The sequence below is a fragment of the Protopterus annectens genome, chromosome 3.part0, assembly GCF_019279795.1.
Source record: "Protopterus annectens isolate FY-2018-M chromosome 3.part0, PAN1.0, whole genome shotgun sequence".
Taxonomy (NCBI): domain Eukaryota; kingdom Metazoa; phylum Chordata; order Ceratodontiformes; family Protopteridae; genus Protopterus; species Protopterus annectens.
In genome coordinates, this window is record NC_056731.1 from 286130441 (window position 1) to 286145450 (window position 15010).

Below are 15010 nucleotides of genomic sequence, written 5' to 3' on the forward strand. Positions count from 1 at the left end.
CTACAAGTTAATTACACTTGCAAACATTCTTGTGTTTGAACTTAACTACTAGAGAAAAGAAAACACATGGATTAACAGAACTGGCAGCCATTTTACTTTCTAGCAATAAAAATAGTGTTGTTAGACTAAAATTATACAGTGAAAAACTAAGCGACATGGAAATACATGCACATTTCTTACAGAAAACACTCATTTTGCCATCTGTAAATCCATTATTACCTACAGCAAGTCAACCTGCCCATAGGTATTAGAAACAAAAACTCCAGCTGCCATGTTCTCTACTTTACTAAGCAGTGAAAACAAATGCATTTGTCTACAGTATAGTATACAGACTTCTACCCATTTCAAAGACAGATAGAGCTCCCCCCAAAAAATGTACCTCTGAGATAACATGAGTGTGCAAGCATCCTTTTATAAATGGTAGCATACTCATACTTTCCAGAAACCTTTAAAAAACAGCAGAAACTACATTGGGCATAATGCACACACATGTCCTATACATCTGCAGTACATCTCCAGTCAAACAAAAGACTGCTGAAAGAAAAGGTTTGTAGAGATAGTGGCATTATTTCACATGGTAAGCAATTACCTTAATGGCATTGCATAATATTGCATAATAGCAATAATCTATACCCGTGTTTGTGCAATGTTGCTTTTCCTACAGCTGGTGTATTTGTTTGCTAATGAGAGCAAAACCATGTCAGTGCTGGGTAAACCCATCATTAGTCGCACACAATCATGGATCATTGTTAAATTACCACTCCTTCAGAAAAGAATTAAAAATATTTCACTGTGTAATTATTTATTGGTTTGCTTCAGTGTGTATGGTTGCAGTTAATGTGTTGTTATGAAAAGATCTATCATATGCACTGTAAAAATTTATGAAGATATGATGTAGATGAACAAAGGCTTTAGATATAAGAACACCAGAACCCACGCTTGTTTCTAAGCTATGTGGCAAGTTGTGGCATCTTTAGGACCCATGGAATTCAAACAGAGGCTGAATCATTTCTTTTGATCATGGCCTAGACAAGACAGAGAGCTCACTTAGTGCCTAGAAGCAGACCAGTGCACTAGTAACATGGTTAAGAAAATGCACTATGGATAGCTGTAAGCTGGAAAAATCTGCTGCTGTTTGAATGCATAATGGAGAGGGGTGTGGGAGAAGACAACAAAGCCCTTCTTTTAAATAATCTCTTAATTCATTGACATTTTGGAAATGCAGGGGTCCCACAAGCCACCAAATGAGACCGATATGTCTAGCTGTCATATGCATGTATTCTATTTCTCATCTGATGCATGTGTCTGTGTGTGCTTGTGTGCTTGCCAATAACATAATTTCTAATAACATTTGGTGGCAGAATTTACATTATAGACAGAATAAATATCCAATCCCATACTGAAAAAAATGCACTGAAATTTAAACTTTAATATTTATTGATCCATATATTACTACAATTTTTGGATAGTGTTAAATGAGTGAAATGATTTTATTTCAAAAAGTTTAGCTTCTTATGTGAGCATACTTCGTAAGACTTACAAACATGTACATAATTTAGTTGGTAAGACATACACACAAGTAATAATTTGTCTGAACTGCAACTTTCACAAAATGGGAGTTTAATATTTAAAGTCTTATATGGAGTCTTTTGCACAATGTTAAAAACATCTTCAAGTTTTTCAAATAAAAGTGCTTCTAGCTTAAAATTATAAAAAGTAACTACAGGATATTATACCACAGTGCTAATGTCATCTTCTTCATCTGGTTTCTTCTGCCGACTTGGAAGTGATTTCAGATATTCAAGATGTCTCCTTGCATCCTCCTGGTTTTGTCTCACATAGTATACAACATATGATATCACCATGGTGAACCAGCCAAACATGGTGACTAGCATAGCATAGTCAGTTGTCTTTTTGTGTAGATTGCAGAGGTCTGCATCACTGGAAGCCATGTAAAATGGCCTCCCTGTGTGCTCATCTAAAATGGAAGTCTTACAAATGACACTATTAGCTACTTCGTGATTAGATGCCATATTTCTTAGTACCTGTTGCAGGGTGCAGTCACAGTGCCATGGGTTGTTAGCAATTCGAGCTCTGGCTCTCTTTAAGTTGTTGAAAGCATTCTTATGCACAGATTTAATCCTGTTGTCTGATAAATCAAGCATCTGTAATGTTTCTTCAACACCCTTGAATGAATGCTCATCTATAAACTCAATGATATTTCTGGATAAATTAAGGACTCTCAGCTGATGCAGGTCCTTAAATATATCATTTGGAATAGATGTTATCTGATTGGAATCCAGATAAAGTACAGTAGTGTCAGGAGGGAGGTCTCTTGGGATCTCTTTGAGGTTTGCATTGCTACAGCTGACATTTAAGCCACCAGAATGGGAGCACAAGCAGCCCTTTGGACACATACTTGCTGAATGAAAGCAGAGAATCATTAGTACAAAACTTTGCAAGAGTAGACACATGGAGAGGGACCGAGTTAACCAGAGGTCCACCAAATGCATACTGGGATGTCTGCATAATCACATGACTATTCTGCATACATCCCAAAAGTTGATAAGTGTCTAGAGGTCAGAACATTATTTCATGTCTTTTAATAGACTGCAGGTACAATTCTGTATGTTCTTGCATAGCCAGACTTCTTCAGAATGCTCCACCTACAAGAAAAAAAAATGAATATGGAAACATAAAAAACAGAATAAGCAGCATTAGCATAATTTACATTCTAGACAAGATTGTTTTATAACCTATGCTGCATTTAGCAAAATAAATCATTTCAACTGATTCACTGGTTTCAAATAAATCATACTTCAGTAAAATTTCACTTTGATGATTCTGATGTTACTTTCTGAAATAATTGCTTAAAATATATATAATGTGGAGAATTATTATTGGGTCTCTGACTGTAACCACTTGATAATGTGTTTGAGACATGGATGCCAGGAAATCTTCACTCAAGAGGTGAATCTTGGCATCCACATAGAGAACACATAATGGGGGGGTTACGATCTGAGACCCAAACATCATTCTTTGTAGAACATGGAGCATCATCTACTCAATGTTCTACTAGCTACAGAAAAAAAAAAAGTGTAAAGTATTTTGCCAGCTTTCAAAGCCATAAAGCACTTAGTGAGCCCTTCTTATTTTAGGGAAAGAAAGTCAGGGGCACACAGACAGCAGGCAGAAAGAAATCATTGTTTAGTTCTGTTGCTGTCATTTGCTGGTCAGTACTGGCAGACTGCCTAGTGCAATACATGATCTTAGCAACTTAAGCACATTTGCTAAGACTGGGTCTAGTAGTACAGAAACACTTAAATGATTTGCCGTTTTCATAATACTGGCATGTAATCACCTATCTCCATGCACTACACATACTGTCCTCATCAAAAACTATACTCACATCTGGGTTAGAGGAACATCTCTATGATTAGAACAAAGTTCCACATTAGAACTCTACTCGTTATATTAATAACTATCATTAAAAAGCACCTACATAAAACAAGAGCCTGAAAGCACTACTAGATACAATCATGATATACTTATATTTTCTAGCCAGCTACATTTGCTTTCACATTTATTAAGCAGACTTATCAAAAGGCTTGTATGAATGTGTTGATGGCTCCCTACTAAAATGCTAGCACCCAAAATGCCAAGTGCTGACATATTGGAAAAAAAGAGCAAAAATCCAGGACAGGAGCAAATCTCTTCTCTTTTAAACTTCTTGTAGCCCCTGATGTAGGGGGCAAGCCCCCTATATCCACCAAACTTACAAATGCCAGCAAGAAAATGGAATATCCTAAGAAATGGCCATTTCAGACATATGTAAGTCCACCATTTTGGCCATTCACTCTCCATGTTTTCGAACTTGCTCTAGCAGGTCCTACCATTTCAAAAGGTTGCCTGTGGAGATATTATTTCTTTGACAGTACAAGTGTCTTGCTTTTCAGTAAAAGCATTTTTATAGTATCATGGGTTATGTTTTGAGGGATACTTTATATGCATTAATTTTCAGATGATAGGTTCATAGGTGTGTACTAAGCTAATAGAACTGGAGCCTTTACAAGCCTAGCCAACAGAAATGCCCTGGCATTGTGCTGCCCAATGTTAGTTTCCACTGCCTCCATCAAGTAGAGCCACTGGAGTGATCCCCGGAGTGAACGTTCTATTTCCCATCCACTCATCAAAATTTCTCTTGAAGAGGGCCAGTGAGGTGCTCTGCCTGACATGTATGGGGAGTCTATTCTAGAGCATGGGCAGTCTCTGGGTTATGAACCTGTCCCTCCAGCATGTTCTGTTGATTGCAGTAATGAGGATGAGGTCTCTGGTGCATGTGTTGCAGTGGGATTAGGATTTCTTTAGATGTAGCATTTTTAACAGAGCTGGGTCACACATGGCTTTGTAAGTCATTCAGAGATCGCCTCTTAGTAGACAATATGAGACAGAGAATAGCTGGGGTTTTTTGGGTCTGTCCATGTAGGACATGAGTTTAAGTCCTAGGATCCATTTTGTGAGGTACTTTTGTGGCCCCTCCAGCTTTTGCAGGTGTCTAGTGAGGTACATGCCAAATGGGGCATTATACTCGATGACTGGCCTAATGAGGGAAGAGAAGAGAGAAATGATGACCTCTTTCTTCCTGGATGCAAAACCCTTGGTAATGAGATGTGCCACATAGAAGGACTTTCTGACCACAGTGGCAATGTGGTGGTCGAAGGAGAGGTTGCTGTCAACCTGTGTCCCCAGATCTCTTATAACACCTTCAGTGTTCAGTGGGCTCCTATTGATGCGATGATTAGTGGGACTGAGTTTTTCCCAAAGGGGATGACAACGCATTTTTTGGCATTAAGCTTAAGGCCATGGTTTTGACACCAGTCATTGGCCTCAGTGAGGCCTTTCATATGGATATCTGCATCACTTGGGGAGTTAATAATGGCTCCCAGCTGGCAGTCATCTGTGAACTTGGTCAGCCAGGGTCCCTCTGTGTTGGCCTGGACTTCTGAGAAGTAGATGCCAAACAGGAGAGGACCCAGCACCAATCCCTGTGGGACTCCACTCATGACTGGTCGGCAGTCTGACATGGAGTCTGCTACTTTCACACTGTGAGTTCTACCTGTAAGTCAATTTGTAACCCACCTAACTATATAGGGGTTGATGCCTAGTTTGGTGAGTTTATCAAAAAATCCTGAGTGAAGAATGGTATCAAAGGCCTTGGCCAGATCAAGGTAGGCTGTATGAACTGCCTTACCTTCATCCACAGCTCTAGTGACTGACTCAAAGAAGTCAACCAGGTTGAGCAGGCATGATCTACCTTTCGTAAAACCAAATTGCATGGGATCTAGAGTTTGGAGATTTCCTTTATCCTTGTTAATTAGGTCCATAATGATGCGCTCCGTAACATTACATATCAGACTCATCAGGCTAATGGGGCGATAGTTTCCAGGGTCTGTAATCACTCCTCCTTTATGTAGAGGGTTGACTGTAGCAGTGCACCATTCAGTAGGGACAAAGCCTGAGGTGAGGCTGTGAGTGAAGAGGGCACACAGATGTGGTACCAGTTCACTTTGTAATTCATGTATAACACAGCCAGCGATATTGTCGGGTCCCATGGAAGATGTATTCTTGGCCTTGGACAATGCAGCTTTAACCTGTGCTGCAGTAATGTTGGGTGCCTGGCATTCTTTTGGTATTGACATTGGTCCTTTGGGGGGGAGAGAGGGGTAAAGTTGGCACTGAATCTGTCGGCCAGTATGTTGGCAATATCTGTTGGCTTAGTATAAGAGGTACCATTGTGCAGTAACTCAGAGCAAATCTGGGTATTGCCATGGAGATTCTTGATATAACTATAGAAGGCTTTGTGGTTGTTTTTAGTGTCTACCGCAATTCTGCCTTCATAGTTAGCTTTGGAGGTTTTGATGAGGGATCTCAACTTTTTGTTGAGGTTAATAAGGGAATTTTTCCAGTCTTTGGACTTCACCTTTTTCTAGAACAGTTTCATCCTTCTTGTAGAGTTTATTAATGGCAGGGGACCACCAGATTGGCTTCCTTTTTTGGAGGAGAGCGCCTTGATTCTGTTGGGTATGGCTAGTTCCACGCATTTATGTACATGTTTGTACAGTGCATTGGTGTATGATTCAGCAGTCATGCATCTATTTTCCACTGGCATGGGTGCTGTGAAGTTAGCCATCTCTGTTTTTAGGAGCCCAAGGTCAGTTTTGGAGAAGATTTTCATGGTGGATACCTTTGCAGGGTGGGGGTGGGGTGGGTGTGATGTGGATTTCCATGGTGATTACTTTGTGGTCGGCTCTAACCAGGGAGGAATTGACTATTGGTGTAGAGCAACGGTTGCCCATGTTAGTAATAACCAGGTCAAGGATGTTGCTTCCTCTGGTGGGGGTAAGAATGAGCTGGTCCAAGTCATTGGAATCGATGAACTCCAGGAAGCATTAGGCCAGTGCATCGGTGCATGAGTATTTTTTCCAGTTGATGGAAGGGTAGTTGAAGTAACCTAGTATGAGAGTGTTGCATGGATCTTAATAGTTTCCAGGGTGCTTAGGAACGTGGAGTGAGTGTCTTGGGACATGGTTGGGGACCTATAGCAGGCTACGATCTGAATCTCCGTCTTACCCAATGTTAGTTGTACCTGAAGTATCTCAGGTGCGTTATGCTGGGTTACTAGTCTGGAGGTGTGCATATCTTTTATAAATATGGAGACACCACCACCTTTGGAGCTTTGGTCCATGTTCTGGGGGCGGAAAGGGGTGGAATTCATGGTAATGCAGGGGTGCTTTCTGCTGCTTTAAACCAGGTCTCCGTTACAGCACAAATGTTGATGTTCTCCATTTTGAGGAGTGCTTCAAGTGAGTGCATCTTGAGATTTAGACTTCTAGCATTGAGCAGCAAGACCCTCAGATTGCATTTATTTATAGCTGTTATGGTGGCAATTTGGTCTTTGGAACATCACCTAAAAAATACACTATAGGGTGGCAAGTGCATTAGCCAGTACCAGGAAACCCAGGGGGGTGACAGATGCAGGCCATCTCTGGCAAAGCATCAAGGTCTGTCAGTCATTTCATCCCAAGCAGACAGATACTGGATCTCCTTAGAATGACACCAGAAACTTAGCCAATTGTTGAAGTCAATCATTTTCTGTTTGTACTGTGGTATCATTCTGGGCGACGGTAGGATGCTGCTCAGGGCTAGGTTCATACCTATCTGGGTCACATAATCCAAGAGATCTACCACGTCTCTTTTCATGTAGTCCAGGGAGGTGCATCCTAGGGCATTCACACCCACATGGACAATGACAGTCATACTTGTACTTGTTGTGGAGTGACCTGAGTGCATGTGTTATGTGTCGGATTCTGGCACCTGATAGACAGCTAACTGTTACCTTCTCCTTATTTAGCCTAGTGAGTGGGGCGTTTATGTGCCTCACTATTGAGTCACCTATGATTAGTGTATTGGGCAAGCTGTTTTGCCTTAGGGTCTTAGGTTGAGGGGCCCACTGTGCAGGTGAGCTATGTATCCAGTAGTGTTTTGATATGAGGGCTGAGCAAACTTATGTTAAATGTTTAAAATGTTTTTTGATGAGATGGTTACTGTTTGATACTGTAGGGATTTTATCATAGTGATTACACTATCAGTGAAAGAATAGTTTAATGTATTGCATTTCAAGACATCAACCAATTTGGAAAAAGTGAAACAGATCCTATACCAAAAAAGTCAACACACATTTCATGGTATAGACGTTTAAGCTGGAGGTGGTTTGGTAAGTTCACTGTAGAAAGGGGGAACTATCTGAAAATCTGAGACCGTGCTCACACATGGTAGTACAATGCGAGCTGACACTGTGCTTTGAGCCAAAGAATAACATACAATTCAGTACATACAAATTCAGAGCTAGGGTTCAAGAAAGAATTGAAACAACAGACACAAATTACACAGGAATGAAGAGCATGGGGACATTTTATTTCACTGATGCGCCTAAGAAAAGCATTGACAAAGATGACTATAACATCAGAAATACTGCTGGAGTATGCAAGCTCGCAAGCAATATCTGAAGGGGGAGCCAAAACAAGAAAGCAGCAAGATGAGAGGTGTGATTATTGTGCAAAATATCAACGAAGGAACAAGATAATTGGAAATGTACCAGAAAACAGTACATTGTGAAAAATGAAAGAGAGGAGACTTAGAGAGAAAGAAAAGGGAATAATTAGTGTTGTGTTGTCTAATACTATGGCTGAAGTTAACCACACCATGAAGATTACATCTAAGAGATAGGACTGGGCATGTGCATTTTATACAGAGCAGAATAATGCTGAAGTACACGTGAGCAAGTACAAACCTAATCTGAAAAAAGTGAGGCGTACCAAAACAGGATTAGACAGTCAGTTCAGTAAGGATTTACAAGAAATGTAAATGGCCTCTGAGAAAAATGAGTCTCATGCATCATAATGCATAGATTGCAGAGACAGTTTTGTCTTTGTGTAAGTTTATACGACGAATGAAATAAGATAAGATACTGAATCAGAGATGTATGTGTTATTAAAGGATCAGACAGCAAATTTGTTGCTACACAATAGTGAGGGTAATGAATATAGTAAACTATGCCACATTCAGAAATTAAAACCACTGCTAGTGCTAAGAAAGGCATGAAAACATAATTAAATGCAATCAGAACAATTATTAAAAGGTGTTTTTTGACAGTACAAGAAAGCTTAACAGCAAACAGACTATGGCAATTTGGCAGGTACTAATAAGAAAAGGCTTATTACTGCTGAACTACCCCTATAGTAAAGGAATTGGAACAAAAAGAAATGAAATAATAACTAGAAAATTTAATCAAAATATAAAAAAGATTAGAACAATTTTTGAGCAAGTGAACAATTTGGCCCCATGCATCTGTTGGCCATCTAGCTCAATGTCATGACTGTGTACATTTGCTCCTTGATGGAACAAAGTGGATCATGGGACAGCATTCATTCACATAGGCATCATGGGATTTTTGTGCATTTTGCCTTAATGTCCCCTCAAGCATTTTGCATACACATGTGGGTGAAGGGCATGAAATGGGTGCAGCACAGGGGCCAGTAATCCTTCCTTGAGTGATATAGTCCTTCAAGCAGTCACACCCTCTCATTGCAAGCAGACAACTCCTGTTAGGTAAGCAAAAACAGATGTCCTGAAAAGGCTGGGTGTTAAAATTCAGTTTTAACTCCTGTAAGGTCTCTGGTCTCCACCAATGATTCCTTAATGAGCGATACTCCATAACCTCCTGGCTCTTCTATTACCCGGGCTGGTTCTCTCTCTCAGTCAAGGTTTTCTCTCTCTCTCTCTCTCTCTCTCTCTGTCATAACACTTTTGCAGAGTTACACAGGACATTTCCCTTCTACGAGGAAAAGGCTGAAAACAAAATTAAACAAAAAATTGCACACATCGGACATAACAGAAAAAGTGCCAGGATCAAAACCTTGGAGTTCTCTAATAACCAAGACAGCTTTTTCCACTATTTCCCAAATGAAACTCCCTTGTAAATATTTAGTGTCTTACTAGATATTGTTCTTCTCTAGACTTAGAACCAGAGAAAGAGGGTGTATACCATGCAACCCTATAAATAACTTCTTCTGGCTTTTAGTGAATACTTGCACAGTTTGGTTTTCTTCAGGTAATTTTCCAGTAAAGTTTTAAACTGCTATATATTGTTTTGAGATTATGATAGTGCTTGGAAGATTGTTCCATATTTTAGTGATACTTAGAATATTGAGTCTCCATGTGAATCTTTGGATTTATGAGACTCTTACTAGGTTAAATCCTTTGCATTGTAAATTTTTATTTGGCATGTGCTATTGAATGAGGTTGAATACCGAGGCCATATTGAATGGATGGTGCAATATCGTATGTACCATGAATAACTGGGGGTAGAGAGAGAGAGAAAGATCCATTGCGGAAGGTCAAGCCAGTTGGAGATGTTTTGGTATGTCCAATGTTGAGTTCAAGTTGTGAAATTGCTTAAAAACTATTCATTTTGTTGCAGCAGTATTCATGTTTGTGTTTGGTGGAAGAATGGAGTTTTTAAATATTTTTGAGGCACATAATACACTAGGGAGAACTGGAAAGGTAGCTGCTATTTTCCTCTTATGATCCTTTTATCATCATGTAAGATATGTTTTGCTCTATCTAATGACCCTAGCTAGCTTGATGTCAGTTTGTTGACTGCAGAGTATATATGTACATCAGTCTTTAACTTGCTGTTGATGATGATGTGTAGACAAAATTGATTTTTGTGTTATTTGATGAGAGAATATTGAGCTCAGTGTTATTTTCATTTCTATTTTTGAGAAGAAATAAAAGTAGTTGGGTTTTCTTGGGATTTAAGTGCAGCTGGGATTTTTTAGCCAGTTTTTAACTGAGATGAAAGCATCCTGTGTGATGCTTTGTAAAGTGAGTAGACTAGATGCTGAGCAGACTAGGGCACAGTCATCAAATATTGATGGAAGTAAGATTTGATTTTTTGTGGGTGTCATTTATGACACTGTTGAAGACCATGAGTCCTAATAGGAACCATTCAGGGACACCAGTTGTGACCATAACAAAAATGGATTAGGAGTTAATCCATTTTACAGACTTCGTGATGTTGTTTAGGCAACCAGCTGTGAGAAGAGCTAAGCTAATAAATTGGAGTCTATGTAGAAGAAGTTGGTGTGAGACTGTATCAAAGGCTTTGGACATGTCAAGGAAGAGAGTGGAGACACTATGAATGGACTTTCTGCTTTGGTTAACAGTATCAAGGAAGGGTAAAAGTGCGGTTTCAGTGCTATGTTAGGGTCAAAAACCATGTTGGCTAGGACAGAGCATACTTGGTCTACTGGAGTGATGTCCACATGAACAAAACGCGGTGGCTCCAAACCCTGATATACCTCAATCAATGATCCCGGAATTTCTTCCTGGGCTAAAATCTAATGGATACCTTCTGGACCTTCTGAAATAACAATTTGCTTTTCCCTCTTCTCCATTGCAGTAGCAGTCACTTTGAACATGCTGTCCTTAGATGCCATACCAGCCTTCAGCATGGTCTCTATAAAGAGAATCTGAGGAAGAGTCAGGCATACAGTAGATTCTACAACCTCAGCGTGCGTATCAGAATCACACTGGGCAGACTGACTCTCAGGCCTAGGCCTCAAGTCTTTCCTTAGGAGAAGGTGAAATGTCTGGTATGGGGGGTTTCCCATCTTACTCTGGGCCAACCTCTTCAGATATTGAGCTTCTAAGAATGTATTGAATGATGCTAAATGGGAGCACAAAGTCTTGGGTACAAAGAACTGGCAAACAGAACAAGATTTGTTCTCATGTCATGTATGTAAGTAGAAAAGGCACCAAGAATGGAAGTTTTTGTAGGGTATCTGCCTACCACGGTCACACTTTCTCCTCCTAGTTGACATCTAACAAAATCACAGAAAGATAGAATAAACAATAAGGAAGGTTCCTCAATGGTGCAGTTATCTAAACCCAAAAAGGCTTATGATAAAAACAGTCATGCAAAGATCAAACTGATGGGTATAAGAACTGCATTCAGACTGGTAGTGAGATAGTCAGAGGATTCCTGCTCCTATGTCTGCATATTTACCCCTATGCTCATGGGCTGAGGTCATACTCTGGACATATGGCTCATGGAAGGTTTAGGTTTTGGTACCTTGGCTGAACATCAGTGGGAAAAACCCATCTGTTTGGAATATTGCAGAAGTAATTTCAGTCAGGACATCTATTAATGGTTATGAATATTGGACAGCTTATTTGACTGGTTATATGTCAGGTGTCAATGTTGTGGGCTTCAGTTTTTGGATATATTTTTTGATGGACTTGGAAGGGATAGTTTTTAAGGTGAGTTGAGTTGTAGAGGTAGGGAATGGGTTAGGAATATTGTTTAGGTTATTGTTGAATGTGTTAGATATGATATGAAATGGTTATCCAATTTGTCTGTTATATTTTCTTGGTTCTGATAAGAAGGGATTTGGAGTGGGTTTTCTGCCTGGGTTCAAGAGGTTATGAAATTTTGCCATAAATGCTTGTTTTTAATGCATTACCTTGCTGGTAAACAAATAATTTCTACTGTCTCTAAGAACTTTTGTCTTTTGCAGTTTCTGAGACAGCAATATGTTTCTAGATTTGTTTGTCATTGTTTCGAGGATCTGCCCTATCTTTCACAAGTAGTTTAGTTTGATGGGTTAGCCAAGCTGCAGTTTTTTTTCTTTTATGCTTAAGTGAAGCTTGTTGGTTAAGTATCATTAGGAAAGAGTCATTAAATCAGGTGTGTTTCATCTAGCTGGAGGTGTTTGAGAGGGTCCCGGTTACACATTCTGAAGGTGTCATCGAAGGTGCCTTTTTCCATGTTTGTTAGGTTTATTACACAGTTATAGTGTTGTGGTTTAGGGGCTTGTGATAGTCTCGGTTGACATATGTGGGATGATGATTGATGAAAGTATGCAGGAGAATGCTAACAAGTTTAATTTTCTTGAGGTTTATTGTCAGTATGCAACCCACATTGGATCATTTTTTGGACTGTTTGTCAATTCTGGTTGGTTCATTGATCAGTTGTATAAAATGAATTAAGCTGATATTGAGGGAGCAGGAAGTATTGTCATTTGTGACCAGTCAAGCTTTACGTCTCTGATTAAAACGGTTCCTTTGTTGATGGCAGAGCATAACCAGCTTAAGATATTTTCAATAGTACTGGCACTATGTGGGGATGGGGGAATGTAGGAAGCTACAATGAATAGAGATTTTTGCTTGTTTAATATGAGTTTCATTATTAGGAGTTGTTTGTTGCTAGTTTGTGTTGAAGTTGAGCAGTAGGTATAAAGTTGTATGGCTTGAAAGATAATAGTCGTTCCATCTGCCCACTTACCAGTTCAATCTTTCCTAATCATATTATAGCCAGTGAGAATAATGTCTTTAATTTCTGGTCTTAACCATGTTTCTATAATTACTAGGATATTGAGGTGGTGGGTTTCTATCCATGCATGGAGTTCATATAACTTGATACAGAGACTGAAAGCATTAAGATTTTATATTCAGAGGCCAGAGAGAGATGATGACATCTGCTGTGTTAGGAGAGTACATTGACTGTTGCTGTTGGAAGGGTAGTGGTCAGTGTGGTGTCCATGTGGGTAGTGGTGAGATGAGGATGAGTTGGAGCCAGGGTTGGGGTGTATGTTGTTGCTTTCTATTTGTCTTTTGAAGTGGTTGGTTGATTCTTGTAGTTTGAAGGGTAGTAACACTTTCTTTGTTTTGGTATGTTGGAGTTTGTTGTTTTGGAGTAGATAGCCAGATTGAAAAGCATAACAGTGGAGGGGGGTGGCTATTAGAGCTTGACAGGTGGACTTATGAAGTTAGGTGGAGAGGAGTGGATTTCAAAGTTAGGTGGCTAATGAAAGGATGCTGACTAATGGAACCCATACCTCTCAACCTCTTAGAGCAAAAAATTTGGACAAAGCCTAAACTGATGAGGGGACAAATATGGACAGATTTTAAATATTGCTCTTACAAACTTAGAAAGTTGATAGAATAATAGGTTTTGCATTACCATGAATTTTCTGAAGGATGTGGAGTCTTAAACTCAAATGTTTGTCATTATTTAATAACTTCAATATTCAACTATTTGCCAGAAAAGCACAGATTTTAGGAGGAACACACCGAAAATATGAGGCAAAAATCTGGACATTCTGTGAAAATCTGTACAGTTGAGACTTGATAAACAGCGACTGATATTGGTAGTTATAGCAGTATATACAGGGAAGAAGTTAATGCTGTGGTGGGAGAAGAGGGAAGGTTTTAAATGTTTATTGGATTTTTATGTTTAGTGTGGAGAAAGCTATGAGGAGATGGAGAGGATGGCAATGATGCAGTAAAAGAGTGTAGAAAAAGAAAAGGGAAGTGTGGAATTGATTATTGGGATTAGTGAGTTTAGATTAGAGAAGGCTGTGCAGCAGGAGTTTGGTAATATGGTTGCTATGATTGGAACTGTTATAATTTGTAATTAATGGTTTATGGCTGGTTTGCTATAGGTTAGTTGCGTATCAGGTAGTGGTCAGGTGATGTGGGGTTACCAATAAATGTAATGATACAGGGGTGGAAAGGGGGTAAGGAAGAGTGTGGCAAAAGCCACATAACAAGTAGCTGAGCAGAGCAGGGATATTCCCTTCCTCCTAAGACTGAGTGAGAGGTAAGGTAGGAAAACAAAACATTGTCTAAAGATTATTGTACTTGGTAGCAGTCCCAGTGATTTTTTTCAGTAGTAAGTAAGTTTGTTTGCTATTGTGATTTTTAAGGGTTTATTTGCATGTTCAGAAATTAGTACTAGGTTATCTGTACTTGAGGGACATTTAATGTATAATCTACATGTAAGAATCAAACAATTTCACTATAAGGTAAACACCTTAACCATTATGCCAAGCCAACAATGCATGCTTGTTTAGTATGTTTAGTATGCTTAGGATACTAGTGAGGTGCTTAGGCTGATCTGTGAGTCACTATAAAACTATGTGCTTTTTACTAAGAATTCAGATGCAGTATCACAATAGGAAGGGCTACCATTCCATCAATTGCCAGGTAGTGTGTGATGCATGGGGGTACATCACCAATACCTCCCCCAGAACCCTGGCAGTGCATATGATTCCTATATCTGGAACACTAGCTCACTCTACCACCTCTTCCTGCATGGCAGGATGCCCAGATGTCACCTTGTTGGTAGGTGGAAAAATATATTTTATCTTTTTTCCATTTTATTTAAGTAGTTATGCATGGCAAAATGCATCGCTGAATACTAAAAAAATTCTTCTTTGTTTTTCTCCCCCTTTCTCTTACTCTCTCTCTCTCTAGTTTTGATTTCAGGTGATGCTGGATATCTACTGGAGACATGGCTCATGACACTGGTGAGAAATCCAAGTTGAGCTGCAGAAGGCAACTTTAATACAGCCCTTCTCAGACCTGTACTGTCATTCTGTGGGTC

At 39.5% G+C, this 15010-nt stretch overlaps 1 protein-coding gene across 13 annotated transcripts in view; it reads right to left on the reverse strand.

Moving 5' to 3' along the window:
- Positions 1-1419: 1419 nt before the first annotated feature.
- The window catches only part of LRRC3B (leucine rich repeat containing 3B), a 795604-nt gene continuing 782013 nt past the window's right edge, over positions 1420-15010 (reverse strand). For all 13 annotated transcript variants that reach the window (XM_044064774.1, XM_044064764.1, XM_044064769.1 and 10 more), the window contains one exon: positions 1420-2666. In XM_044064774.1, the coding sequence (XP_043920709.1) occupies positions 1731-2513 (783 nt within the window). In that variant the 5' untranslated portion in view covers positions 2514-2666 and the 3' untranslated portion in view covers positions 1420-1730. The remainder of the gene's footprint in view (positions 2667-15010) is intronic.